The sequence below is a fragment of the Pseudorca crassidens genome, chromosome 3 (assembly GCF_039906515.1).
Source record: "Pseudorca crassidens isolate mPseCra1 chromosome 3, mPseCra1.hap1, whole genome shotgun sequence".
Lineage (NCBI taxonomy): Eukaryota > Metazoa > Chordata > Mammalia > Artiodactyla > Delphinidae > Pseudorca > Pseudorca crassidens.
This window is the reverse complement of record NC_090298.1, coordinates 1,127,040-1,154,884: the sequence shown is the minus strand read 5'-3', so window position 1 is coordinate 1,154,884 and position 27,845 is coordinate 1,127,040. Positions and strand designations below refer to the sequence as shown.

Genomic DNA, 27,845 nt, shown 5'->3' with positions numbered 1-27,845 from the left:
CCAGCCAGGCCCGGCCTGCGTCTGCTCCTGAGACCCCCGGAGCCCTGAGGTGTGGGACGCCTGCGCCTCCCTAAGCACGCGGCTGCAGCTCACGGAGACGCCAGCTACTCGGAAGCCCGGAGGGGTTTTTTAAGCAGCACGAACACGGCGCCTAGAAGGGGGGCGGAGGAGGTGGAGGGGGCGCATCCGCAAAGGGCCAGCATCTCCACGTGAGCCTCACCCGCGCAGCCCCACAGAGGCGTGGAGTGTCCCCACAGCACGAACCCAACCTCAGGCTTAGGGTTTTATTTTGCTCTTTTAGAGCAGTAAAGGGGGGGAAGAGTTACGCAGAAACGCGGAGCTGTGTGTGCGTTAATTTTACTTCTGCAAACGTACGAACAGCGACGGACATGCTCTCTCCGAGCACCGTGGGCCCGTCCCGGCTGAGCGGCCAGCTGTCTGCACTCGTGGCCACACGCTGGTGCAGGGGATCAGACCGATTCGACTGAAAACTCACTTAAAACAAGGTGTGACGTCTTACAAAATGCGCGTATTTTTATTATGACGGGGGGATAACTCGATCACAGACCAACCACCACTTCGCTGTATCCTTAAAAACAGCGCCGAGGAGGCAAACACAAAACCAGCTGCACCAGTTCACAAGCTGCTCACCTCAGACGGAGCAGCGGCACGTCCTGCCTCGGGGGGGTCCGCGGGCCGAGGTTCCAGGACACCCAGGCTTCCTGCTCGCCTGCGGCCCTCTTCCCAGCCTCCCAAAGGGAATCGCGCTTTTCCAAAGCTGAGGCTGTGCCCCGCACTCAAGGTTTTCCGCCCGCCTCCTGTCCAGCTGTCCACGCGTGTGCGGTTCTCGGGGGCGCCCACGCTTCCCTGGCCCCGCCGGCCACGTCTGTGTCCTCGTAGGATGCTAGCGGCACCGCCTGTGGCCCTGCCTGGCCGCCCCTCCTCTTGGCTTTCACCTCCGCCTTTCTGGACTCCGGCCGCGTCCCTGGCCCCCCGCGGGGCCACCCTTCTCCCCGTGATCCGAGCCGGCCTCGCACACGCGGCCCCGAGCAGCGACTGCCCCGAGCCGCCCCTCCCTGGTTCAGGGTGGATGAGCCACGGGAACCACAAGCCCCCGGCCCCCCGGGGCCCCCCTCGCGCCCCCTGCCGCGCAGGAGAAGCGCCTCCAGCGGGGCTCCGAGAGGAAAACACGCCCAGGCCGTCCGAGCAGGGTCCCTTCGACCCCGCGGGCCTTGCTTTGGCATCGCGACAGGAGCAGGGGCAGGCGTCCGAGTGTACAAATTTGTTTATGGATGACACAGAAAGCTTCGGGACGGGGACGCCGCTGGCGGGAGACGCTCCTCGTCGAGGAGGGAGGAGGCTCCTCCGCGTGGGTCCCCAGCACCGGCGGGGCCGCTAGGCCGGGTGGTGGTGGTGGTGGTGGTGGTGGTGGTGCTCGTGGTGGTGGTGGTGCTCGTGGCGCTGGACCGCCGGCACCGCGCAGGCCTCGCCCAGCAGCACGGGCGGCAGCTCCCGCGCTGCCTCGTGCTCCAGCGCCGCGGGCTGGCCTGGTGCGGCCTTGAGCGGCGAGTGGCCCTCCCGGCCCCTCTGCCGGCAGCGCCTGTGGCCGTAGGGCGGGGGCAGGGACTGCGGGACATGGTGACCGTCCTGGGGCGGGGCCTGGGGTTGGGGGGCCGGCGGATGAAAGCTGAACGCTCTCCCGGGCCTGCCCCCACTGGGGGCCCCGGGCGGCCGCCCCGAGCCCTGCGGGGACCTCAGGAACGGCCTCTCCGGCCCCTTTGGCCGGGGCGGCAGGTCCAGGGCCCGCGGCACAGGCTCCGCGGCCAGCAGGGCGGGCTCGGCCGGTCCCAGGCAGCGACGATGGTGCGCGGCGTGCGCGTCCGACTCCTGGGAGCGGGACCGGCCCTGCGGGTGCGCGGCCCGGGCTGGGGGCTCCTGCCTGGCCTGCGCCGGGGGGGACCCTGCAGACACGGCCCCCGTGAGACCCCTCGCAGGGCCTGGGACGTCCCACCCGGACCCGGTCCTGCCCGCACACCTGAACGGCCCACTCTGGGACTCGGGGCCCCAGCTGGGGTCGCCGCAGGGGCCCGGAACCCTCAGGCCTGGCGCCAGGGGCCCAGTCTCCAGGACCCACCTGGTCCGAACTTAGAGGCGTAGTTCTCGATTCCCGCCAGGTCCAGGTAGTGGTTCCTCCGCTCCGTGCTCTCGTCCACACAGTAGGGCCCCCGCTCGGGGCAGGGGTGGGGGTCGGCGGTGGGCCTCCTGGTGGAGCGTGGGGGGGGGGCGAGGGTTTGCTCTCTCATGCTCTGAGCAGCATGCCCACCCACAAAGGGTGGGCGCTACGACAAGCAGGGGCCCAAGGGGACCCCAGGACCACGGCCCCACCCAGTGTCCTCTGCTGTCTCTGTGTCACCTAGGACGCCAGCTAGGGCTCCGTGGCTGCTGCCCCAGTGAGTGGAGCCGTAGGGCACAGGAGCAGCTGGGCTGAGGGTCTGGAGGCCAAACGCCTGCTGCCCTTCAAGCCCCATGGCCTCTCAGACGACACTGGAAGCGCCCAGCTCCAGCCTGAGTGCCGGCCACCCACCCGATGGCAGGGAGGGACCGGGGCTCCCTGGCCGCATCCGGCCTTTGTGCCCAGGTGCCCGTCCTGGCGGGCCACCCCAAGGGGACAGCCCCTGAGGCCTGTGGGGCGCAGGAGTGTGGCTGGGCTGCTCGCATCTCAGGAGGGCAGAGCTGGACGCCAGCCCCTCACCTGATGTGCATGGACGGCCTCTTGTCGGCCACCCTGGGGTCCTCGGGGAGCTCCCCCTCCATCCTGCATCGCGTGGGCTCCCGGTCTGAAAGAGGCAGGTGGGCACTCGTTCTCTCACCCACTCGTTCACTCACTCATTCATTCGCTCACTCACTCACTCGTTCACTCATTCAATCACCCACTGGTTCACTCACTCATTCATTCATTCACTCACTCGTTCGCTCACTCACTCAGGCACCCACGCACTCATTCTTTCACTGAACAAACAGCTTCGAGCCCTCGCCAGGTGCCAGGCCCCGCCTTCCATGTTCAGGAGGCCATAGAGATTTTTTCTGTGATGGGGGCACTGAACAGTAGACACAGTTAACACCCCCCGGCAGGGTGGGTGGGAGCTCTGGAGAGATGCAGTGTGGGGGCAGGGGGGGGCAGGAAGCCTGCCTGCGAGGAGGGGCGGGCTGACGTGTAAGCAGGGTCTTCAGGGCATCTGGGCAGGGAGCTGCTGCAGCCCAGGAGCCAGGCCCTCACCCTGGCTGGCGGGGGGACCGTCCTTCCTCTTGCTGGAGGGCTCAGGGCTGACGGTCAGCTTTACCCGGAGGGTCTTGCTCCTGCCCGAGGAGTGGTTGACCGAGGCATCGACGACCTCGTAGATCGTGTGCATCAGGCTGGACATGTCCTGAGGGCGGGCACGGACGTCACGGACACAGGCAGACGGGGGGAGGACCGCCCCACCCACACTGCCTGCTGCCACCTCCAGGCTGCCTGCTGCCACCTCCAGGCTGCCTGCCTGATTGATTCACTCGGCATCCCAGCAGAGCCCAGCTAAAGGAGGCAGCTCATCTGAGACGCCTTTCCTCATCCTGCGAATGCACCACGCAACCTGAGCCAGCAGCCCTGCTGGAATCACACCTTTCCGACCTTTTAAATTTCAAACCGAATCTATGTTCAAAAGACTTAGCAGTCAGATAAACTATCAGATTCTGCTTTTAACTCAAACACACTTATTTCAGTCATCCTACGTGTCTGCTTCCTTTCAAGAGGCACTTTGCCCCTCCCGGACACACAAGCCAGCAGAGCAGAGCGCCGGGGGCACCCCTGGGGCCCTCACCACCCTGCGGAGGGGAGGGGCTGCTGGCCGGGGCAGAGACAGGCGTGCAGGGCTCTGCCAGGAACCGCACAGACAGCAGCCGGGCGCAGGAGGGGACACGGACTCCAGCCGGCTCTGTCGGTGACCTGGGTCCTGCGGTGGCTCCCCTCCCGCCCCGCGCAAGCCCGTCTATGAAGGGTGCCAGCCTCTCCCGCCGCCCTGGAGGGGCTCAGCCTGTCCCCATCGTGGAGACCCGGGCATCGTTGTCTGTCTGCGGCCAGCGCCCTTCCAGGGACCGTGGGATGCAGACGCAGAGTGTCACCTCTCTGGTGGCCTTGCCACTGTTGTCGAAGCCGTAGAGCGTGAACGTCCACTCCTGGCCGTCGTCCTCCTCCACCGAGACGTCACACTGGAGCGCCTGCAGGGTGACGGGGACAGGCAGCCAGGGCCAGCCTCGTCCTCGCGCCGGGGCCCTGACCCCCACTGCGGGCGGGCTGGGGAGCTGAGAGGTCTGCACAGTCGACTCCTGGGTCACTTCCGTGGTGCTGGCACTGGTGCCGGGCAAGTCCCCTGAGTTACTTGGGGCCGCTCAGGCCGAGTGCAGGGCGACACCTCCCCCCAGCAGAGCCTGCGGCGTGGGAGCTGCAGGGCGCGGGGACCCCATGTTAGCGCGGTACGCGCCCCTCCCCCGGCGCTGGCCGCCTGCAGGAGGGGCAGCCGGGCAAAGACCTACGTCCACGTTCAGGCGCCGCTTGCCCGGCCCGCGGGGGCCCTCGCGGTTCACTGCTCTTTCTCCATCGTCTGTGCCGAAGAGCTGTCCTGGGCCCTCTCGGCCCTCGGCCTTCTCCGGCGGCAGTGCCACTGCAGGGGCGAGAGGGGTGGGACGGGCCCGTCTCCCCTGGCCTGGCCCGGGGGCTGACGCAGGGCTGGGGAGGGGGTGTGGCCCCGGGGCCACCGCATCCTTGCTGGGCCTGTGACCTCTCCAGACGGGTCTGAGCTGAGGGCCTGGGCTTCTGGAACACGCGGCATCAAGGGACCTGAGCGGAGGCCAGGGCGGCCCTCCCCGGGGTGAGCCGCGGCCGGACGCGCGCTTCTGCCTCCCTGGCTGCAGTGGCTTCGAAGCCTGGGGCAGGGAGAGGGCGGCCCCGCAGGCCCACAGGCAGGCAGCCCGGCCCGAGGGGCCCCCGGGAGGGTTGCTTCACTGTCTGGCTTCCCCTCCCCAGCGACACGGTCCGGTTTCCCAACAGCCCGCAACACCAGAGCCCGGGAGGCTGCCTGTGCGCCGGGCAGCCCCCTCCCCAATCTCCAGGCCCGACGGACAAGGAGTGCCCTGATCTCCGGGCTCACTTACTCCCCAGGACAGGAGCCGGGCGTGTCTGGGAGACACGCAGCTGCCAGGAGACACCCAGGGCCTGAGCTCCTGGGCAGGGCTCGCGGAGCCCCTCCGAAGGCAGCCCTGCGGTCAGCCTCCCCGCCCACGTAATGCTGAGAACGCTCACCCGGCAGGTGACCCTCGGACAAGCCTGGTGGTCACTGTCACACGCCACGGGGACCCACTCCACGGCAGATGCACATGTGTGGCGGTGACTAGGGCGGTCATGCTTCGCACGCAGACCACTTTGGACGCCTTACGCTAATGCGGCACATCACACCCACAGGTGACCCGTGGATTCACCGAAACACCCGTGCGGAACCTGTCCTTCCGCCCACGGGCTCGCGGGACTCCAGGGACGCGGACGGGCAGAAGCCCTGAGATTCGCCTTTTGTTCTCCAACCCCCAGACCGAAGTCCACGTCATCTGCTCCACGGAGGAGCCCACGTGAGATGTGTTTTTAAGCACATCTCAGAACAATTTGCTTTTAAGACCGGGGAACCTGGCTTGCACCTGCAAACGGCCACCGGTGGGGACCCGCGACCAGCCAGGGCTGGCCTGGGTGTGCTGGGATACGTCGGGGAGCGTGGGGTGTGGGTGGTCCCCATTGCCAGGGTGTCCTGGGGGCAGGTGCCTGGGGTACGGTGTGGCGTCAGTGAGGTCTGGAGAGCAGGACTTACCCTCTAGGGGACACGGGTCGTCCCGGAAAGGTCCTTCCTTGGGGTCCCCGCCAGGCAGCCCCTGCAGGGAGAGAGGACAGGGCAGACGGTGTGCACCCCCACATGCGCTCCGGGTGCCGGAACCGGACCCCACCTCCCGGGGCGCCGAGAGTTCTTGGTCTAGAAATACCAACCTCTCCACACTCACTAAGCCTCAGGTTTTTGAAAGTAAGACACACGCACATCCCTGGATGTTGTCTGGTTCCACGAGAAGCGTCTCCAGGACGAGACGTGGCGCCCGTGAGCGCGCCGGGGCTTCAACAGGAGCCCCGCACGAGGGGCACGGCCTTTGCCCAAGGGCGCAGACGCAGTGAGAACGACGCTGCGGCCTGGCCTTTGCTGTGAGAGGTGAGCACAGACCGGAAGCCTGGGCTGCGGACAGAAGCCGCCTGCCCTCTGCTCCCTGGCCCGCACGCAGCACCTCCCGTCACAGCTGGGCAAGGACCCGAGTGACCTGCCCCCGAAACCCCCGCGAACCCAGGGGCCGGGGCTGCAGGGGGACAGCATCTCCTCCAGGGCAGCCGGGCCGAGGGCACAGACAGAAGCCCCCCGGCTTCCAGGGCCGATCCCAAGACCAGTTACGGAAAAACGGGACAAGACTTGCAACGTATCCGAAGGGTGTTTCAGCCAGGAAACCACAGAACAGAAGTTCACGTGGCCCGTGGAGGCAGCTCACAAAAGTCAGAGCACAGAGACGGGAAGAAGGGGCGACACGGCCAGGGAAGCTGCCTCGGATCCCGGCTCCATCCAGTGTCCCAGTGGTGGGTCGCGTGGCGTCGCCCCCAGGACCCGGGTGTTTCCCCAGGTGACTCTTGGGCAGACGGACGTCTCTGTCCCCCACGTTTCCGTTCTGACTCCGAAGCCACAGAGCTGTTGAGAGCCCGGCCAAGGATGCAACGCTCAGATGTGTGTGAGGACACGGCCCCCCAGGCTGCTTGGCTACACGGCCCTCTTGGGCCCCAAGGCTCTATCGCACCTCCTGACGCAGCACCTCCAGGTCACTTGGGGCCCCTCATCTCTCCCAAGGGCTCAGGCCCAGGCTGGAGTCAACTCGGCAGGAGACCCAGTGGGGTTGCCCCGCCAGGCCGCCTGACACCCCACAAGCTCGGGGCCCCGCAGGGGATGGTGGAGGGTTCCGACCGCTGCCCCTCAGGCTGCGGGCAGTGGCCGGGGACCAGCCCCGACCTGTCCACAAACAGGCCTGACGTCATCTCCACGTGGTGGTGGTGTTGGGTCAGACTGTCCCTCTGTCGCCTTTTCACGCAGGTGGACTGGGGGTGGGAAGCAGTGTCCCCATGCCGGTGCCTCGGAGGGTGCTGACCAGGCCCGGCAGGGAGGGGCCACGTGCGGGACCAACTGGGCGGCAGGGAGAGGGGGCCACAACGCCTGCGCCCCGCGGGGGCGGCCTGGCGGCATCCTTGCCCTGGCCGGTGAGTGCCAGAGCCTCTGCCAGCCCGAGGCGCCCCGGCCACCACCGGAACAGCAGAAGGCCCTGTGCCGGCTCGGCCCACGCGGCTGTGACACTGGTCCCTGCTCCCAGGTTCCTCATCTAGGGGCCTGATGCCACCAGCCAGACCCAGCCCCTCGTGCCAGGCCCACCAGTGCCCTCGGGATGGCCGTGTCCATCGGCAGGAGGAGAGGGGACACAGGCCAGCCTCAAACACAGCTCTGCGTCTCTAGCTTGTTCTTTGTGAGAACAAACAAATCAAAACAAACCCCACGAAAAACACCTGGAATGCTGTTACCCAGATCTTCAGACTGATTACTTTGAAGAAGACCTTGATGCCAAACACACCCTAAGACACTTGGGTCCACGGGAACGAGGAGACAGACGCACACCTCCTGTTCTGCGCACATGCTGCCCTGGGCTCAGTGAGGACCGGCCTAGATGCCCCGCTCTGCGTGGGGAAGGGAACCCCCCCCAGGAACGCGGGTGCCAGCAGGGCGGGGCCGAGGGACAGAGCGCGGGCTCCTCTGGGTGAGATCCCGGCTGTGCTGGGGGCCCCTACGCACGTGACATCAGGGAACCTGGCCTGGGGCTCTGACGGCCGTGGGCACCACAGGAGCACCCGGACGGTGCAGGGACCATCGCCGCCCAGACGGAGCCTCGAGGAGGATGCGGGGTGGAGCCGGTGTCGCTGGGCCCAGGAAGGAGGGGGACCCCTGCCGCCTGTCTCCAGAGCCCCTACAGGTGCCCCTGGCGTCTTCCTCTCTCCTAATCCCCTGCCCTAACCCCCTCCACGTCACACCCTTCAGAATAAGGCTACTTCCATAGTTCTCTCAGCACGCCAGGTGGGCAGTGAACTTGTTTTAATAAGAAGTCACCCGATTATTAAGATGCCACTCCCTCGGCCACCCAGCATGCTGGCATCGAAAGCACCCGCTTCGCCTATAGCTCCAAGCGTCCTTGGGGTCCTGTGAACGCCCTGCACACGCAGCGCCTGGGCTCACAAGGTCCTCTCCCGCCCAAAGACGGGGCTGAGCTCTCTCCCGGGTGGACGTTAAGATAACTTCCAGTCACTTTTCCTGAAAACCTGATTTTTGGTTAAATTTTTTTCTGTAAAATCAAAATAAGTCATGAAGCTGAGGTCCCAGGCATTTGTGGGGAGCAGCGGTGGCTTCCGGACAGGTGCCGGAGGCTTGCAGGTCAGCTGGCAACAGAGCACAGCACTTCTTGCTAGAAGAGCCAGTCTCGGGGTGGAACGGCTGAGGCCCCGAGACGCACTCCTGGGAAAGCGCCGGGGCGCGCGGCTGGTGGAGCGGCTGGCCCGGAGGCCTCGGCCACCAGCAGCCGGAGCGACAGGCAGGAAGCCAGGGTTTCCACATTGCTCGCCTGGCCCGGCTGAGAGGTCACAGGAAAAACAAGACCCACCCAAGTCCTCTACGTGTGAGCTTAAAAAAGTTGCAAGTTCAAAACTTCATCCCAGTCTTTGTTCTAAAATAATTTGAGACTTGCTTTTGGCGTATTGTGTTGGTTACAGACAAGACGATAAATGCTTTGGGCTGGGGGAGGGTCAAGACAGAAACGGTCTGCACAGACCCTTGGCTGGACCCTGAGCTGCTCGCCTACAATCACAGACACAGTCAGGACACGACGGGCCAGGACGGATACGACAGCCCGCCGTGACCTCCTTCCCTGACACGGCCGCGCGTGCAGCTCACCCACGCACACCCCAAGGCTACCCCACGCAGCGTTTGCGACCCGAGTCGACAGGCTACCACACGCAGCGTTTACGACCCGAGTCGACAGCAGCCGCTGCGCGGCGCTCGGGGCAGACAGCGCCGCAGGGAGCGCAGCCGCGCTTCTCCCGCGACTGGTGCCCTCACACCGCCCTGGTCGCACCAAAATGTCCCTTAGACTTCACCGCTCTGGCTCAGCACAAGGGCCAAGGGCTCTAACTGCGGCACACAGAGCCTCCCGCAGGGCTGCTGGCCAGACGCGCGGCCACGCCCCGCAGGGCGGCCTCCCGAGCGGCCCGAGAACCAGGGCCCTCAAGCACGACCGGGGTGCACACAGACGCCCCATTTCTGATGGCCCCGCTTCCGCCGCAGCGCCTGCCCCAGGGCGGCCCAGCCCCACCCTCCTGGGATGCCCCTCCCGTGCTGGCGTGCACCCCCCTTGCTCTGAGCCCCCGCTGCAGACCCTCCCCAGCGTCAACCTCCCCCCTCGCTCCCCTTTGCGCCCCCAGAGGAGCCCCGGCCTCCTGCATACAGAATCCTCCACCCTCACCTCGCTTTCCGGTCCGGCCCCCACCTTCCCGCTTCCCCGCCTGACCGGACGGTCCTGGGCACCAACCACCTCCTGACGCTCCTGGTGACGCGCTCCATCCCCATGTGGCCCCGGGACTCCCACATCAGCCAGCAGGGCTACGAGGTCGCCATGCTCTACGATCCACGCGGGGCCTGAGCTGCTGCCAACCCCCGGGGCACCAGGCAGGGGCAGCTCCGTCCTCGCCCCTGCAGCGTCTGCGTTCAGTCTCCGGCATCCGCCAGGCGCTCTGCTGGCCCCCGGGACGGCACCAGGGCCCACGCGTCCTGAAGCTTTATTTTCCCTGTCCTTCTTAGGACGTCAACGTCGGGTGGCCACGGCCTTCGCTGCAGGGTCCCCACGGTCCCATCCGTGCCCCTCTCACCCGCAGGGGCTCTTGGGGGGGCCCAGAGGCCACGTACCCTGCTGTGCCTCTGTCCTGAGCTCAGACTCCCGAGAACATCTGCTCCATGAGCCACGGCACAAAACTGAATTCCTGGTCCTTCCCAGCAAGCGGCCCTTGGCCTGGCCAGGTCCTGCTGAAAGGCCCAGGACGGCCCATCTGCCCAGGTGAGGCCTACGGGCACACAGGTGTTGGGACATACCACCTAAAAGCTCAGACCCTGGCCTCCCGTGAAAAAGCCAAGAGGTCTGGCCGCACGTTCCCACGGCCAGGGTGCCCCCTCCAGCCGCCAGAGCTGTCGGCGCTGGGCCGTCCACCCCTCACGCGAGCCTGGCTGCGGGGCAGGGGATGGGCTCCTGTTTAAGGCCACGTGCATGTGGGGATGTCTGGCTGACTGAGAAGGAGAAACCTTCGGTGATGTAAACGATCGCCTCCTGAACGCCGTCCGCTTTCCAAATGTCAACATTCACATATTCCTTCAAACTTCAGCGGCTCTGCGGCCTTAGGAAACGTGTTCCCGGGTTTTCGGGGCCGCCCGTTTTCCTTGGAAACCCCACACTCTTGACGGAGCAGAGGCTCCCCGCCCCCCGACTCCCGGGAAGATCCCCGAGGGAATCGGTGCGGCCGGAGTTTCTGCTCTTCCCATGGAGCCGTGAACGGGGCGGAGCATGTGAAAAGATGGCCTTTACAAACCTGCTTCCTCATCGCCTGTTAAAGGGTCTGGTTAGAAACTGCTCGACAAACATGCTGGGCATCCTGGAAGGACCTTAAAATCCGCTGCAAACTCGAGACCCCAGGGGGACCTCCTGGTCGATCCTGCAGCCCAGCTCCCCGGCCACTCTGGCCCGGCCGCCCCTTCCTGTGGCCGCCCACCTGCATGGGAACCTGCTTCCCTGCAGTCGGCCGTGAGGGGTGCCCGGCGTCCACCGGGCTGCTTGGCTTCTGAACCCGGGTCCACCCAGGGTCCTGGCGTGGCCGCGGGCCTGTGACAAGCCTCAGGGCGGGCGGGGGCTCACATCCCGGCCTTCCGCCACCACCCCCCGCCGATGCTGCAGGGAAAACTCAAGGCCCTTCCAGGCAGCAGCCCATGGGGTTAGTTCAGGCCTTGTTTTGCTCCAGGAAGGGCAGGCGTCTCCTCTTTTCCAAACAGATGTGTTTCCTTCAAAAAGCCAGGTTGATTCAACCCAGATTCTTCACCAGGGCTTAGCACGGGGGTCTGGGGGATTTGGGCTTCAATAAGCAGGAGCTGTCAAGGGTCACAGGGCCCGGAGGACAGTGTGTCCGTGTCCTGGGGCGGCCGTAACAAACGGCCACCAGCTGGGTGGCTTAAAACAGAGAAACAGAAACCACGGTGTGGCAGGGGCTCCCCCGGAGGCCCCAGGGAGGGTCCCTCCTGCCTCTCCCAGCTCCCGGGGACCCCAGCGTCTCTGGGCTCGTGGCCGCATCCCGCCAACCTCCGCCCTGTGGCCACGCGGCCTCTCCAGGGCGCATCTTCCATTCTGGGTCAGCACCCCCGCCCCCCTCCTTCCTCTTACAGAGATACACCTGGTAGCAGTTTGGGCCACCAGCACCATCTCTCGTCTCTAGATCCTGAGTTTAATGACATCTACAGAGACCCGTTTTCCATATGAGGTAACAGTCGTGGGCCCTGGGATGAGAATGAGTCCAGCACCGCCCGGAAGCCGAAAGGCGGCTGAGAATCCTGAACCGGCCGCCGGCCGCGCGGCCTCGGCTGTCCTCCCAGTGACGCGAGGCCGGGGTGCAGTGACTGCCCACGCACACGCTCACCACAGGGCCTTCTCCTGAAGTAGGGGAGACAGGGAAGCACACTGGCCAGAAACCCAGCTGCGACCAGGCCCCTCCTCCGGCCTCAGGGGTGGGGAGACCGCAGCCCCGCTCCAAAGCCAGGGTCACAGCGCAAACCGCGAGGGCGGACTGAGAGCCGCGTCTGCTCCCACAGTGGATTCTTTGGACTCCGAGGGGGTCCCAGGCCTGCGTTTCTGAGAACCAGTTTTCCCCAGAGGACGGAAAACTAGCTCTGTGTGTCGAGTCCAATTTCCTTTCTGCGGAGGGTCCAAGGACACGTTGCTGTCTCAAGAATCCAGACGGTCCCCCTGCGAGAGCCAGGCTGCATGCACCCACCCCCAAGGACGGCTCTGGTCCCACCGCTGATCTTGGAACAGTAAAAATACGGGGTGATCCACTCAGAGAAGTTTGCAGCCCCCCTGCAGCTCAGGAGCTAAAGCCCATAGAGCATCTTGGGGTCTGGAAATACAGTCCCATGGGATGTAAGTTCAAGGCCGCTTCTGAGAGCCTGGACTGGGTGAATTCCGGAGTCCCGAGGTGAGATGTCTGCGGGGGGGGGGGTAGAAGGGGGGCCCAGTGTGGATGGGAGTTCAAGCAGGGGGAGGAGAACAACACCGGAAGTCAGAGAGAGGAGGAGAGATGGGGGAGGGGAAAGGAGGGGGAGGGGGAGGGGAGGGGCTCCCCCGGGGGAGCAGCGGGAGGGCCGCGGGGAGGAGGGGGACCTAGCAGGCCAGCTGGGGGCGCCCTCCAGAGCGAATGGCTCCTGGTAGGACATCCTTGGTGCTCCCCAGCTCCCTCAGGAGAGGGTGGCCCCAGTGCCAGGAGGACGCCTGGGGCCCGGGGCCTGCGGGGCCCACGCCCAGGGTCACAGGTACCATCCCGAAGGTGCTGTTCACCACGCGCTCACACCCGTTCGGAAACCAGACGGATCGCTCCTGCCGCGCCCACCACCCCAGCGAGCCCCTCCCAGCGACGCAGGGCACCTCTCCAGCCACACCGCCTGGCTGCCCCACGGGCTCTCCACCCCGGCCCCGGCTCACACCGGCCCCCCGCGTGGGCTGTCAGCCCTTGTGGAATGTCGATCAGTCCAGCAGGGTTTCTGATCATCAGAGACAGAGCCTGGCCTTACCTCCCCGCCCTGGGCAGGTGAAGCAGGTAGCTCTGAAGCGGCATGTGGGGAGGGCCCTGGGGACGGCTGGAAGGGGCCGTCAGAGCCACACTGATTCCGGCTCTGCGGTCAGCACTGCCAGGGAGCTGGCTCGCCAGAAGCCACGAGGACAGCCGCACCCGCCCTGGACGGCAGCCCCGCCCGTGGTTAATCCTGCAAACGACAGCCCCAGGTGCTGGGCGGCCCGCTGGGGACCGGGGTGGGGACCCGGTCGTGGCAGAGGGTGGAGATGCGGGGCCGGAGCAGGCATCCCAGGCAGCCAGGGGCTCGGGGGCTCAGCGAGGAGGCCGGGGTCCTCAGGGGACATGCCCAGCAGGCTTGTGCTGCGTCAGTGACCAAGGCGACCAAGGCTACTTCGGGGCAGTTTGGGAGGAGCCTGGGGCTGGGCAAGGGGCGGGGGTGGTGTGACATCTAGGCAAGGGCGACCTGGGCCAAGTGGGGGGACCGGAGAGGAAGCCGGGCTCCAGCTCGGGGCTGTCAGGACGCCGGATGTGGTGGGATTGGTGTGGGGTGAGAGGTGGGGAGGCCTGGGCTCACCATGCACTGGACAGAACCGGGCCATGCGGGAGAAGGCAAAGGCAGAAACCCCAAGGGCTGGGGCGCTGGGCGGGGGAGACGCCCCAGACTCAAAGGTCAGGGGTACAGCAGAGTGGACGGGGAAGGAGGCAGGGTGGGACAGCGGGAGGAGGGGGGACAGTGGCCTCAGGCGGGAGAGAACGGAGGGCAGAGGGGGTCTGCCCACCCCGCTGCCTGAAGGCCTGGTGGGCACACATCTCAGAAACACCCGCAAGGGAGACCGAGGCAGCCTGGGCAGAACTGGCTGGAAGGCGCCAGGCCAGCGCGTCTGTCTGGAAACGCCAGGTGGTGGGAGTCTCGGCTTCAGCGGCGGAACAGTTTCAGATGTGACGACGCAGCTCTGGGGCTTAGTAATTCCTACTCAGGTGCGACGACGCCACGGAGGGTCTCCACTCGAGGGGCCACAGCGGCTGTGGCTGTGAGCTCCTGATTTCAAAGCGAAAGGCCTCGGGGGAGGGGCGGTGCGGGGCTTGCCCACAACCACAGAGGCCTTCGGCGTCTTGCTTTCCAAGTTACAGCCGCACTTCAGGAGCTGAGGGGCATTTCTAGATTTGCCCATCGGTGCCCCTGCTTTAGCGCCGTTTAACCAGGCTGGTAATAACCACATTTGGAACTGGAGGTCTAGAAACTCAGTCGTTTGAGGATCAAAGGGTATCCTACAATAAATGCCTACAGACCTCACGTGCCCGCACAGCCGTAACCTGCTTCCTGGGTGAGGTCACCTTACCCCACCGGAGAACGGCTGGCACGCGTGTGGCAGGAAAGCCTGAAAACACGCCCCCCGGGGGACTCAGCCCAGGAGCTGGTCCACAGCCCACGGCTGTGGATAAGTTACAGCGGGGCGGTAGGGGCACACAGGCCACCTGCTGGGGAAATAACTCCACCCTAAGACATGTGCAAGGAAAACAAGAAGAGGAGGATCAGTGAGAAGATACACACACACACACACACACACACACACACACCCTGCATATGTATACACATGTATACACGTGCATGTACACACATATACACATGCACGAAAACATACATGCACGTGTGCACACACATACACGCACACATACCTCCACATATGCAGGCCCACGCATGCCCACACACACACACATAATCTCTACCCCAGATAACAGAGAAGTGCGCATAGAACACGCCAAAAACGTCTTCCGTGACTCAGTTCTCAGCAGCCTGCAATTCTGTTTTTCGTTTAACACTAAACCATTTCGCAACAAATCTGCAGACCGGCTTCTCTCCCGGTCGTGCCGCTCCTGTTTCCATCTTCAGAGCTAACAACGAGGAACTTCGCAGAACACGGAAGATCGCGGGCGATCATCCTTCCAGGGCCTGCTGCTGCCCTCCAAGCTTCCTGGCCGCAGCGGTCACAACACGCAGAATACCAACAAGACCCTCGTCCCCCACGTGCCTGAACCACCGTGCCCTCCAGCGCTCCCGTTCAGACGGTGTTTAACGCCACTGGGTTTGGGCTGCAGACCCAGATTCATCTTCCTCTATCCGGCTTCTTCCTCTGGAAAAACCACTGGGCTTTTCATTCTTTCATTCATATTTAAGCCTCATGTTTTCTATTTCAAAGGAAGATCAACTCCAAAGTGGAAAAGAACCCCACGCACTTGCGTTTTTAGTTTAGAAGGCCTCACGTGTCCACGAGTGATGCCAGGGCCCGCAGCAGAGATAAACAGGCTGGAGACGCTAACGGTTTGTACTTGGTCACGGCTCCGGAGCCCGAGGGCCGAGCTCTGAGAGCGATCAGGGTTTTCCTCTCTTTGGCAGTACCTGTGTGGTGTCAGGTGGAAACACCTCCTCGTGGCTCTGAGGCTGCTTCCGGCCCCCGTGCGTCAAGGCCGACAGAGCCCAGCGCCCCCTCCCCAATTCTACACACAGGAACCAAAACCCACCCTTCAAGCAACGGAGTTGAGACCCCACCCGTGAAAGACAGAAAGTGTTTTGAGGAGAGCTGCACTCGCCTTGCCTAAGCCCTCCTTCAACCATTCCTCCCACCCTCACCCCCAGCCCCGGCAATCAGAGCTCTCGTCTCTGCATATTTCTGGTCCTCATACGAGAGAGATCACATGGCGTTCGTCTTTCTCTGCCTGACTTACTTCACTTCGCATAATGCTCTCAAGGTCCGTCCATGTTTTGGGCAAGATTTTCTTCTTTGTTGCTGAATAACATTCCACTGTATATACACACCACATCTTCTTTATCCATCCATCCATCCACGGACGTTCAGGTGGCTTCCGTGTCTCGGCTATCGTGAACAGTGCTGCAGTGAACGTGGGGCTGCACGTGTTATCTTTCTGAGTTAGTGTTTCTGCTTTCTTTGGAATACACACCCAGGAGTGGGATTGCTGGATCACGTGGTAGTTCTGTTTTTAACTTCTTGAGGAAACTCCAGACTGCTCTCCACAGGGGCTGCGCCAATCTTCATTCCCACCAGCAGTGCACGGGGGCTCCCTTTTCTCCACTCCCTCGTCAACACTTGCTATCTCTTCTCTTTTCGATGGTGGCCACCTGACAGGTGGGAGGTGACATCTTGTGGTTTTGATCTGCATTTCCGTGATGATTAGCGCTACTGAGCACCTTTTTGTGTGCCTGTTGGCCACCTGCGTTTCTTCCTTTGAAAAGCGCCTTTGTTAAACGATGATCTCGCCTCAGAAGCGACGCCGGGCCCAGGGCAGCCGCGTGGTTTGGGAGACTCTGGGGAGCATGGGAAGAACCCCGAGCGCAGGAGACCCGCTCTTGCCTCACAGCCCTTCTCCAGGTTTTCCTCAAGAAGCCTCAGAGGAGAAGCGGGTGTCCGGGCTCATGGGTGGGCATGGGGTCCTCCATCCCAGGGCACTCAGTACCCCTGGAGGAGCTGCCCCACCATACGGACACCCTAGCACCCTCTGCGTGCCCTTTACAGCCACCTGGGATCCCCACGTGACTCAGGAAAACCCAGACGAACACCAGCTTCAGATGCGGGTGTGCCGTCCCGTGAAGGAACCCTGAGCCTGCCGTCCTCCGCCTGCTGCCCGGGCAGCCCGGGAGGGTTCCGTGTACTCGACAGCCGTGGACGCTGATGCCAGTGGAGTCTGGACCCCAGACTTTCTCTTCCAAGATCTCCTTTCACTGTCCTCCTTCTTCACCCACAAACTCCAGCACCTCTGACTTCGCGGGTGCGTTTACGTGCGGGTGTGGGAAGAGCCGTGACACGGACGATCGCTGCACGGCCGTGCCCGCCCGTGTTCTCTCCCGTGGGCCCTCGGCAGCGGCCCCGCCAACTTGATTTGTGGTGTGAGACGGACTCCTCACCGCTTCTGCTGCTCTGCTGACACCCCTCTGGGGAGAGGGTCCTGTGGGCTAGAAGCAGACCGCGGCGTATCACCTGGATCTGAGGCCACCGAGGGCGGCCTTCTCCCTGCTCACGGCCCCAGCGAGGGACGGAGGGGGTCAATGTTGCCGAACTTCGGCTTATCCTCCCTGCCGAGCCGAGGTGGGCGTCTCCGACGGTCCTCGCCCCCATTTGCACGTTTGTACATTTAGGTGCATTACCTGCTCACCGAACAAACACTACTGAACCCCCGGTGCTAACGATCTGCCTTGCTTTCTTGCATCTAAAAGGATTCCGGCCAATGTGAAAACCCAAACCTCCAGCTGAAAAATGAGCAGGGATTTGCCAATGCCTGCGGACGCTGGCCGTTGACAGCTCCTTGAGGTACGTGAGACCCGCCAAGCTCACTGGGGCTCTGCACTCTCCAGACTGCAGCTGCGGGGGCAGGGGCCCCGGGGCTCAGCAGACATCAAATGGAGCGTTCTGGAGCTGTGCTGTCCACGTGGCAGCCACAGCCACGTGTGCCTACTTACATTTGAATTTATGAATGAAACCACGTTAGAAATCCAGCTCCCCTGGCACTCGCCACACTCCAGGCACCAGCGTGGCCGGCAGCGACCGCTGTGGGCGGCGTGGGTACAGCCCACATCCAGCGCCGGTTGGGAGCACCCAAATCCCACCCCCACCCCCAGGTGGAGACGCGGTGATCGGCCGAGGTCACAGAGGTCGCCAGCTGGACTCTGGCCCCGCAGCGGGGCTTCCCCAGCCCGGGACCCTTGGGACCTCAGTGACCCAGCTCCGGCTGGCCAGTGCTGGGAAGATGACTCAGTCGGGCAGGTAGAAGGGCAGGGGTCTGAAACAGGCAAGGCGGACAGTCCTAGCAGGCAGCCTGAGGCCCCCCCGGACAGGCCAGATGTCCACGGCAGGGCCCAGGCCAAGGACTGAGCAAAAGTCCCAGGGGCCGGAGCAACACGTGAAACCCGGCAGACCGGACACGAGGGTGGCCGGGGTGGCAGGCGGGAGTCGGTCGGCACAGGCTCCAAGGGGCAGCAGGCGGCTCTGGGCGGAGGGACGTGCCTACCTGGCCGCGTGTGGTCAGTTGGCCGGCGCAGAGGCCCAGCAGGCGGCCCACATGGGCAGTTCTCGACTCCAGGCCGACCGGGGGGCTGGCAGATCTGCTGAGCGATGGGGATGCCAGAGACTGAGGGCCCGGGGACCACGGGGCTGTCCCAAGCAGGCCAGGCTGTGGATGCAGGTCCAGGGGTGCATCAGGAGCTCTGCCCAGGCTGTAGGGAGTGGACGTCCCAGCGGTAGCCGGACAGGTGCCCCCAGGCCGGGGAGAGGCCAACGCAGACGTTTGACCTGTTGCTGCCAAAGGGCCAGAGGGGCCACCGAGGGGCGCGTACCGAGGAGGAAAGGGCGCAGGCCGCGAGCCCTGAGCACAGAAACCAGGTGCCCCGGACGGGCCTGCGGGCCGCGAGGTGCAGGGCCTCTTCCCGACCAGCTCGCGGGAAGAAAGTGTCGGAATCCCTTTCGCGCCCACGTAGAAATCGCGGCGTTAGACTACATTCTCCCGGGCCTGGAGCCCCCAGAAGCTGGAGGAGGCAGGGAGGACCCCCCGCAGGGCCTGCAGACGGAGCGCAGCCCTGGGACAGCTCAGTGTCCGAGTTCTGACCTCCAGAGCGGTGAGAGAGTAAACGTCTGTCATTTTAGGCCGGCCAGCCGGCGGTGCTTTGTCACAGCCACCCCAGGAGACCCACTAAGGGAGCCCAAGGCTTCTCTCCTACATAACTACTTCAAGGCACTCCCAACGTGAGCTTTTAGCCATCAAAGACCTAGAACTCTGGAGAGGTCCACGGTCAGATGCCCCAGTGCCTGCTGACCACAGGGAAGATCACGGGTCCAGCCTCCCTCAGGAAGAATTCCCAACGCCTCCCGGTGAGGTCTGGGGTCTGCTCAACCCTCCCCTGAGGATCCAGGGACCCCAGGGCAGTGGGCCGGCACCTCGTGGGTTTAGGGTGTACACGTGGGCATCTGCAACCCCCCAGGCAGGGACGGCTCCGTCCTCCTGGGGGAGAAAGATCTGAGGGGCAGATGGCCCTCAGGCCAGGATGCAACGTGCCCCAGGATGTCAGGGTCCACTGGCCTCTGGATAGGGTCGCCAACCTCCTACAGCCCAAAGAAGGCGGGGGAGGGGGAGAAGGGAAGGGGTGGGGGGAGAAGAGAGCAGAGGGGGTGAAACCGGGAGCTGCAGACAGACCCCCACGGGCAAGGCTTAGACCCGGGGTTGTGAGACACCCCAGGGCCCGGCCCTCCTAGAGATTCTTTGCCTCCTGGTTGCAGGGAAAGGAATCAGTGCTCAGGGAGGGAGGCGCGTTTCAAGGGTTTCTTCTCCACAGAACAGAGGAGGCTCTTTTATGAGAGCTGTTAACGGGAGACCGTGGAACCAGCATAGAAATATCCACCCTCTTCCAAGCACGACAACCGGAGGATTACAGACCTCAGCTCTGGAGGCAGGAACCAGAAAGGCAGGCACGCGGTCCCCTCCCCGAGGCCCCACTTCCCCGAAGCCCTTCCAGGGGGACCCGGGGCAGCAACGCCCGTGCAGCTCCCAGCGGGGGTGCAAAGGCAGCCGCCGCACGAGGGCGGATGACCGTTTGGTCAGCATGGCCACGGGAGCCTCCCCTGTGCGAGGCCCAGGCCCCCCTCGGGCCTCTGTCCCCAGGAGACCCCGCCCCAGAGATGCACCAGCACAGGGACTCAAGCCGCCGGCCTGGTCGGGACGGCAGAGCCCAGAAAGCTGGCTGAGTGTCGGCTGTCAGAGCAGCAGCGGGGCCTGCACGGGGTGCACGTGGAGGGTGGACATGCAGGGCATAGAGCCGGCCCTGAGCCAAGGAAAGCCTCAGGCCCATTAGGGCCGCACCGCACCCCAATTCCCGAGAAGGTGACCGTGTGCGGAGGTGGGGTCGCCGCGGAGGCCCTCTGGTAAGATGAGGTCACCGGGGCGGACCCGGATCCCACAGCCTGTGTCCTGACGAAGAGACCGTCACGTCTCAGGGGGGTGACCCTGGGAGGACACGGCGGGGGCGGCGCCTCCTGGCAGGGGAGCGAGGCCCTGGTGGGAAGTGGCAGGTGGACACCTGGACCCTCCACCTCCGGGATGGAGACAAGCAGGCCGCCGCCCCGTCCGTCCGCCTGTCCGTCTGTCCATGGGGCTTTGCTACGGCTGCCCCAGGAAACCCATACTCGGCCCATCGCCACCTCTCCCCGCGAGGGCCGGGCACCCTCCTCCCCTCCCAGCAGCCAGGGTTCCTGCTGCGATGCTGTCAGCCCCTCGCTCCACACGCGTAGCCGTCCAGAGGGCACCTTGCTGGGTAGGAAGGGCCGCAGGCGTCCGGGCCCCGTGGGGAGGGCAGGCCCGCCGCGCACTCCTGGGGGCTGGTCACCAACCCGGCGGCGCTGCGGTGACCCGCACGCCAGGCCTGCTTCCGGCCGCGGCATCCTTCTCAAGGGCTTCCATTCGACACAGGCGTTTTCTTCCAAAGCCAGCGACTGTCTGATGCAGGGTCAACCTGGGAGAGGCTCCACTTCACGCCCAGGAGGCCCGAGGCCCAGGGCAGCGACATGCAGCAACCCAGCAGGCGGCTTCCCTCGAACCCAGCGCAGGACAGACTCAGGAGATGGGCCGTGCCTGGCCGGGACCGAACCTCCACTCCGGGGACCGGGGACTGGGGACGGCAGCCACAGGCCTCCCCTCTTCAGGGAGAAGGAGAGGAAGGGGCCAGCACGACCCCACGCCCGCCGGGCCCGCCTGGAGCACCCAGTCTCTCGGGGGGCTGCTGACCTGCGGGCGCAGCTCACAGGGCCCTGGGGTGAGAGGCAGGAAGCTCGGGCCCGCCACGCTTATTGACCACGGGTGGGCTGCCATCCACCACAGCCCCTGCCCCGCGGCACCAGCGCCCGCTCCCGTCCTGCTCTCCGCACGTCCCTCGCGTCATGTCTCCTCGTAGGACCCAAGCAGAGGCATGCGGCCTCCGCGCCACGGAGCACAGGCTGTGGCCCAGAGACGTGAGGGCAAGTGACAGGCGGGCAGCTCCAGGCCCAGAGCAGGGTCTGGGTGGCAATGAGGCCACTGCGCAGGCTGCCTCCCGTGGACAACAGGATAGAGGAAGGCTTGGGGGTGGGGGGAGCCGCCCACATTTCAAAAGGGCCACGTCACGGGGCTCCCAGTCGTCACCTGCGGGCAGTGTTTCTGTGACAACCTTGCTGGGGCTGCCTGGCTGGCTGCCCCCTGGCCATACGGTGGGAGTGAGAACAGGGGACATGGGTGGCCTCGATGTCTCACCTCCAGAGGAAGAGACGGCCTAACCCAGTGGTCCCCAACCTGTTTGGCATCAGGGGCTGGTGGGGTGGAAGACAATTTTTCCACGGAAGGGGGTGGGGGATGGCTCAGGCAGTAGTGCAAGCGACGGGGAGCGACCGGGAGAGACGGGGAGAGACGGGGAGCGATGGGGAGAGACGGGGAGCAACAGGGAGACACGGGGAGACACGGGGAGAGACGGGGAGCGACGGGGAACGACGGGGAGAGACGGGGAACGACGGGGAGCGACAGGGAGACATGGGGAGCGACGAGGAGAGATGGGGAGTGACGGGGAACGACGGGGAGAGACGGGGAGCAATGGGGAGCGACGGGGAGACATGGGGAGCGACGGGGAGAGACGGGGAGAGATGCGGAGAGACGGGGAGCGATGGGGAGAGACGGGGAGCAACAGGGAGACACGAGGAGAGACGGGGAGCGACGGGGAACGACGGGGAGAGACGGGGAGCGACAGGGAGACATGGGGAGCGACGGGGAGAGACGGGGAGCGACAGGGGATCGATGGGGAGCGGTGGGGAAGAGACGGGGAGACGGGGAGCGATGGGGAGAGACGGGGAGCAACAGGGAGACACGGGGAGACACGGGGAGAGACGGGGAGCGACGGGGAACGACGGGGAGAGACGGGGAGAGACGGGGAGCGACGAGGAGACATGGGGAGCGACGGGGAGAGACGGGGAGCGACAGGGGATCGATGGGGAGCGGTGGGGAAGAGACGGGGAGACGGGGAGCGGCACGTGAAGCTTCGCTGTCTCGCCCGCCGCTCACCTCCTGCTGTGCGGCCCGGCCGGGGAATGGGGACCCGTGACCTAACTCCTGACCCCTGGAGAGGCAGGCCAGAGGGGCAGGGCAGCACCGTCCGCCTCCTCCCCACCCAGGGAGGGTCTGCGGACCGGCTGAGCCACGGCCGTGCTGCCCTGCGAAGCGCTGGCCGCCCAGGTGACGGCGGCTGGAGACCCAGGTGCCGCCAACAAGGGACGTGAAACTAAACTACAGATCCTGTTGGTCACTTTGCGGCTCAGATGAGAGATCAGTCTGCTTCGGCACACACGGCGGGGCCACGGCGCCCAGGACAGAATCTACCCGCTGGCGCTCACGGCCCTAACCTCACCGCGAACCCCACAGCGTCGAGGCTGTGAGGGCCTGGCTCGCTCCTCAGCAGAGCTCCGAGCCGGCCGCGCAGCACTGCCGGGCCGGCGGCCGGGGCCACGCCGACGCTCTGCGTTTCCCACTGCATCTGGGTCTGCGCTGAGCAGACCTACCCCCGCAAACTACCCCCGCTTAAAAGCTGGTAGTTTCGCCGGGCAGCTACCAGGGCTGAGGGCTGATTTCTGAAGACTGCAGACTGGCGTGGATTTTCTAAGAAGATAACAGGCAAGACTTCGACAAAAGCCCTGCAAGTCGTTCCTCTAACTACTTCTCCACGAAGGAGAGCGAAGGTGAGATACGGGACAGGTGCCGCTTGGATGTGGCACCATGGTCCCCCACGGCGGCCTGTCACGCCCTGAGGAGAGCGGGGTGACGGCGGGTCTCTGCTTTCACTCCTGCAAAGTTGGTGTTTCTGCTCACCCAGCAGCCAACTGGGCTGCTCGAGACCCCCCACCGTCCTGCAGGCTCCTCCTCTCAAAACAGTGTCCCCGAGCTGGGGCGCTCCATGAACTTCCCCGTCCTCCGTCCGACCACCGTCCCTGGTCTGCACACGGGGCTTCTCGGGGGCTGCCCCCAAGGGCACACGTGAGAGTGGTGGGTCAGTGTCACGTGCCAATGTGTCCCCAGGGCAGGCAGGCAAATGCCACGTCTCCCACCAAACCTGGGGCCTTCTCAAGAGACCAGCACCCCGAGGGCAGGGTCTGCGTCCACCGCTGTCCTGCCCTGGGGTACAGCCTCTGCCCGCCGGCCCTGCTACGACTAACACCATCCACCACCCGGGCCCTGAGGTCGGGGCGCCGGCCGCAGCCTTGCCGGGTCCACATCCCAGAGCCCTTGCCAACCACATGAGGATGCCAGAGCACGTGCGAGGCAGGCACATCCTCTGCCCTCGCGCCCTCCCTGGGCACCTGGCTGGGGCGGGTGCCCCGTGCGTGGCGTCTGGCCCGTCCGCGTGCCCTCGACGCCCACTGGCCGTCAGATGCCATTGGCTGCAGGCCCACAAACGACCCCAACCTCCTGCACCCCCGACCCCGGGGACAGCCAGGGGGGCACGGTGGGTCCCCTTCCCCGCCGGGAGGCCCGCGTGCAGACAGCACCCACCCAGGTTTCCAGGTGAGGAAGAGGCACACGTAGGCCAGTCACCCCGGGACACACTGAGCAGCTGGCTGCCTCGCAGGGTCCTCAGGCCGCCCCGTCCTCCCCGCCCCCTCCAGGCATTTCCCACAAAGCGGCCTTGTGGCTCCAGGGTCCCCAGCCCAGCGGCCCCCCAGAGGTGCCTCAGTCAGGACCACCTGGCTCATCCGTAGGCCAAGCGGCATCCAGGGAGGCCATCTGCAGTTCCGGAAGCTTGGGCGGGGGGAGGGACACTGACACCACCCGACCTTGGGGGGATTCCCTGCCGATCTGTGAGGTCTGGGCCCTCAGGCCTGTGGCTGGTGCCCCCCCAAACCCAGAGGAGCCCCCAGGCTTGCGTGCGCACCTGTGCTGGCCTCGCACACGGCCAGGCCACATCCAAGGGCAGAAACAGGGCCCCTGAGAGAAAGCCAAGCCCCCCTGGCTGGTCCTGGAGTGGTGCCCAGACGCCGCACACAGGCCAGGACTCCACAGATCACGCGTCCCCAGAGCACGGGTCATGGAAGGCCAGGGGTCAGCCTGTGGAGCTGCACGGTGGCTACAGCGCCACCACCTGTCCACCCAGGCCACTCCTTCCACGTGGCTGCGGCCCGACGGCTGAGGAGGAGCCCTGGCGTCCACAGGACAGGATACAGCCCCGTAACGTGTGGTTTACACCGCACACCGTGGCTCCACGGTGACTGGGACGGGGGCAGGGGACGGGGGCAACCAGAAGCCTCGGGGCGCCCCCACGCCTCTGGAGCCGCTGGAATCCCCTTTCTTGCGCTTACTCAATAGAGATCTGGGTTTCAGTCACAACAAAGTTTCAGTTGTTAGTGGTGATTCTTGTCTTCTGGACTCTTCCTGCCCCGCAGGGAGCATGAAGAAATCAGACGGGCAGATGGCAAGTGAGCACGTGCCCGGGAGGGGCAGCTGGACCCCCACAGGGCCTCGCCCTGACCTCCGCCAGCCCCACCTCTGGAACAGCGCAGTCAAGCGCTGACGCTGTGACCGCCGTCTCTCCTCCGGACTGTAACGCACGTGCAGCCTCAGTCACCCACTGCTGCATCCTCTGTGCCGCTCTTGCCAATGTCCCGCGTCACTGGCCAGCACCTGCACAACCCCAGGCCCCTGGGGGCCCGTGGCAATGAAGTGAGGCAGCGTCTCTCAGAATCAAGGAGGAGGACCACTCTAGACCACGAAGCGGGCATCTACCTGCCCGAAAACACTAATAGTTATCAGAGACCTTATTAGACGTGCACTACGCGGGCACCAGGGGCCAGCACGGCTCACTAATTAGTGGGCAAAATCAACCTCATTTCGTTTATTTTTGGGGCGGGGGGTGGATGGTGAGTGAGGGCAGGTGAGAGTTAGGTGGTGGACATGCACTTAATTTCCACGAGGTCATTTGGGACAGTTCTTGTGGCAACACGGCGCACCAGGATTGACCTGCGTGGAAGCACAGGAGGACATGTCCCCTCGCTGACCCCAGTCAGGTGTTCTGGGGGCACTGCACAGTCAGGCTGGCCTTCCTTGGGACATCGCCTGGGAGGACAGGGACGGTGACGGGGCTCTGGACACCACACAAGGGGAAGGACAGGAAACAGGAGGAACGTAGGACCTGACACCCCAATGTCCCCCGACAGAGCAACTTCCGGGCAGAGGCAAGAGTGGAGGTGCCCGGTGAGGGGGGTCGGCGGTGCGGCAGCGAGATACCTGAGCACCTGGGCCGGGGGGGTCTAAACTCCCAGCGTGGCTCACAGCCCCATGGCCAGATGAGGAAAGATGGGAAAAGGCGAGAAAAGATCAAATGTATTACATTTAAAGGCCCATCCCTTATCCTGAGATTCTTTTCTTCCTACATCGTGGCGTCATGAATGAGGCTGTCACAGTACGTTCAGGCTGCGGCGACGACACACCACAGAGCAGTGGCTCATAAACAACAGAAGTTCATCGCTCACAGTCTCGGAGGCTGGACGTCCAAGACCGAGGGGCCGGCAGGCTTGGCCTTCTGCCTGTAACGCCGCGCGGTGCTCTGGGGCTCGCATACGGGCACTGATCCCGTCGTGAGGACTCTGCCCTCGGGGCCTAATCGCCTCCCCAAAGGCCAGCCTCTGAATGTATCACACAGGGGGGTAGGTTTCAACACATGAATTTTGGGGGGGACACAAACATTCAGACCACAGCTGCGAACAAAACAACAAGGGAACAACCCAAGCCAAACCCCACACTGTTCTTTCAAGAACGTCCCGAGAGCATGGAATCCATTGGCCTAAGAAACCGTCATAACCTGGCACTATAACCCGCGGCCAGAGCGGAAGCGTTTTGTTTTCCATCTCCGTAGCCCGCAGCCCGGGACGAACACCGCCTGCGTGTGGGACCTGCTGTGCTGAGCTGACGACGGCCCCGCCGGGTGGCTGGCAGGACAGGGTTAGGTGGTGGACATGCCCTTCACCGCTCCGAACTGCCTGCCGCCCCCTACACACAGGAGGACCAAGTGGGAAGGAAACACCGTCCCGTTATCAGCACCCACCTGCCCAGGCAAACTAAATCAGGCCAAAGGAGGGCCAGAGAGCAGCTGGGGCGGCCCCGTGGTGCGCAGGAGCACACGTCCACGCAACCTTCCCATGAGTGCCCAGCAAACACTGTAAACTGGAGTTCCTGCCTTCACAGGCGTGGGATTCAAACTTCACTCCCAGACACAGGAATCATAACTCTGCTGTGTGTTTGATCTCAGGGCGTATCTGGGCCCCTTCTCGGGACGAGGCCACACAAGTGTTTACGAACACACTCAGAACTTTTCTTTTATCAACCGGCCAGAAAAGCGTCTTTCCAAAAGGAGAGCTCACACGTCCATGCGCTGCTGTACTCTGTCTGCGGGGGACTCTGCGGGGAACACGCAGTGGTGGAGGAGGGGGTCTCCGTCGTCTGGCACGGCCACCGACCCAACTCCAGTCCACACTAACGCCCGAGACCATCCACCGGCCTCTCTCCTCCCGGGCGAACGTGCGCAGTCTGGTTTGCCCAAGGCCCCTCTGGTGCCCCAGGCCTGGACGGAACACCCTTCCAAATCCACTCTCAGGGGCGCTGGGTCCTGAGTGGGACCCCTGCGACCCCTGACAGCACCTGCAGCCCGGGTGTCCCTGGGCTTTCCCGTGAGCATCCCCGCAGGCCTGCGGTCACCCACACGGCAGATGGGCAGCACGGTGGCCTTTAACGCTGTGGCCGCCACTGCTGTGCGGTATACTGATCCTACAGCCGGTCATTCCCCAGCCCTGCCCCCACTCCTCCAGCCTGGGAGAGCGAGGCCTCGCGCCACATCCCCTCCCCCAGAGGGCGGGGCCGTCTGGCCCAGCCCGAGTCACTCTCGCTGGGCCATCGGGGTCCTCGCCTTCTCTGTCCTGGGGTCCTGGGTCCGGGTCAGAGGGCACAACTTTGCTACTCAGGTCCCCTGGCCCCGGCGGGGCCGCCGGGCCCACCACGCCTACCTGCTTGTCCCTTGTGCCGTGCTCCACGCAGCCCCGCCGCTCCGCCTCCTCCGTGCCTCTGCGGCCACCCAGGTACGCAGACACCACGAAGCTGTCCCCTGCGGCCCCGTGGGCGGACGCGCGGGAAACGGGGCGCCGAGGAGGGAAGGAGACGCCCGGTAAGCCCGCGGGAGCTGCGCCTGGACGATGCCCTGCCGCCAGGCGCGCCCACCCCTCGCCGCGCGGCCTGGGGCGCGGGGCTCCGGCGGGGGACCGGGGTCGCGGTCTGGGGCAGGGAAACCTGTGCGCTCCCGGAGGCCCCAAGGCAAGGTTCCCCGCCCCCGCCCACCCCACCCCACCCGGCCTCGACGGCAGAAAGCGCGTCGCGCTCTGTGCTCGGGTCCCAGCCCCGGTGGCAGTCGCGCGCCCTGGCCGCCGCCCCGCGCGCTCACCTTCGGGGCTCTCTCTCCGCTTGAAGGCTGCAGCGGCTGCGGCGCGGCCGGAGGGCGCGGGGAGAGGGAAGGGACAGTGAGTGGCCGGCGCGCGCCCGCCCGCCCGCCCGCCTGCCCGCCGCCCCGCATCTCACCGTGCTTGGACTGGAATTTCCCCATGTCGCCCCCGGCCCGCCCGCCCGCGCGCGCTCCCGGCGCCGAGCCCAGGTGCCGGGCTGGGGTCCGGGGCGGGGGCCGGCGTCCGCGGGGGCGGCAGGGACCAGGCGACCGGGTTCCTCTCAGCCGCGGGGAGCGGGGGCGGGCGGCGGAGGCAGCGGCGGCGGCGGCGCGGCTCCC

The 27,845-nt window shown here is 65.1% G+C and overlaps 1 protein-coding gene across 1 annotated transcript; it reads right to left on the bottom strand.

Moving 5' to 3' along the window:
- Positions 1-509: 509 nt before the first annotated feature.
- Positions 510-27,829, bottom strand: NKD2 (NKD inhibitor of WNT signaling pathway 2). The gene is made up of 10 exons (XM_067730316.1): positions 27,644-27,829; positions 27,510-27,545; positions 27,079-27,176; positions 5,889-5,949; positions 4,570-4,697; positions 4,159-4,254; positions 3,278-3,425; positions 2,753-2,837; positions 2,135-2,262; positions 510-1,961 (listed from the first exon to the last, which is right to left on the bottom strand). Exons 1-10 carry the CDS (start codon positions 27,666-27,668, stop codon positions 1,396-1,398), a joined length of 1,371 nt encoding a protein of 456 aa, XP_067586417.1. The 5' UTR covers positions 27,669-27,829; the 3' UTR covers positions 510-1,395.
- Between the last annotated feature and the right edge of the window lie 16 nt (positions 27,830-27,845).

Excerpts from the sequence above, each read along its gene's own strand:
- NKD2 (XM_067730316.1), bottom strand. The coding sequence starts at position 27,668 with ATGGGGAAATTCCAGTCCAAGCACG. Across the intron at positions 5,950-27,078 it reads ACGGCACAAGGGACAAGCAG|GGGCTGCCTGGCGGGGACCC; the intron begins GTAGGCGTGGTG and ends CTCTCCCTGCAG. Across the intron at positions 4,255-4,569 it reads AGCGGCGCCTGAACGTGGAC|GCGCTCCAGTGTGACGTCTC; the intron begins GTAGGTCTTTGC and ends GTCACCCTGCAG.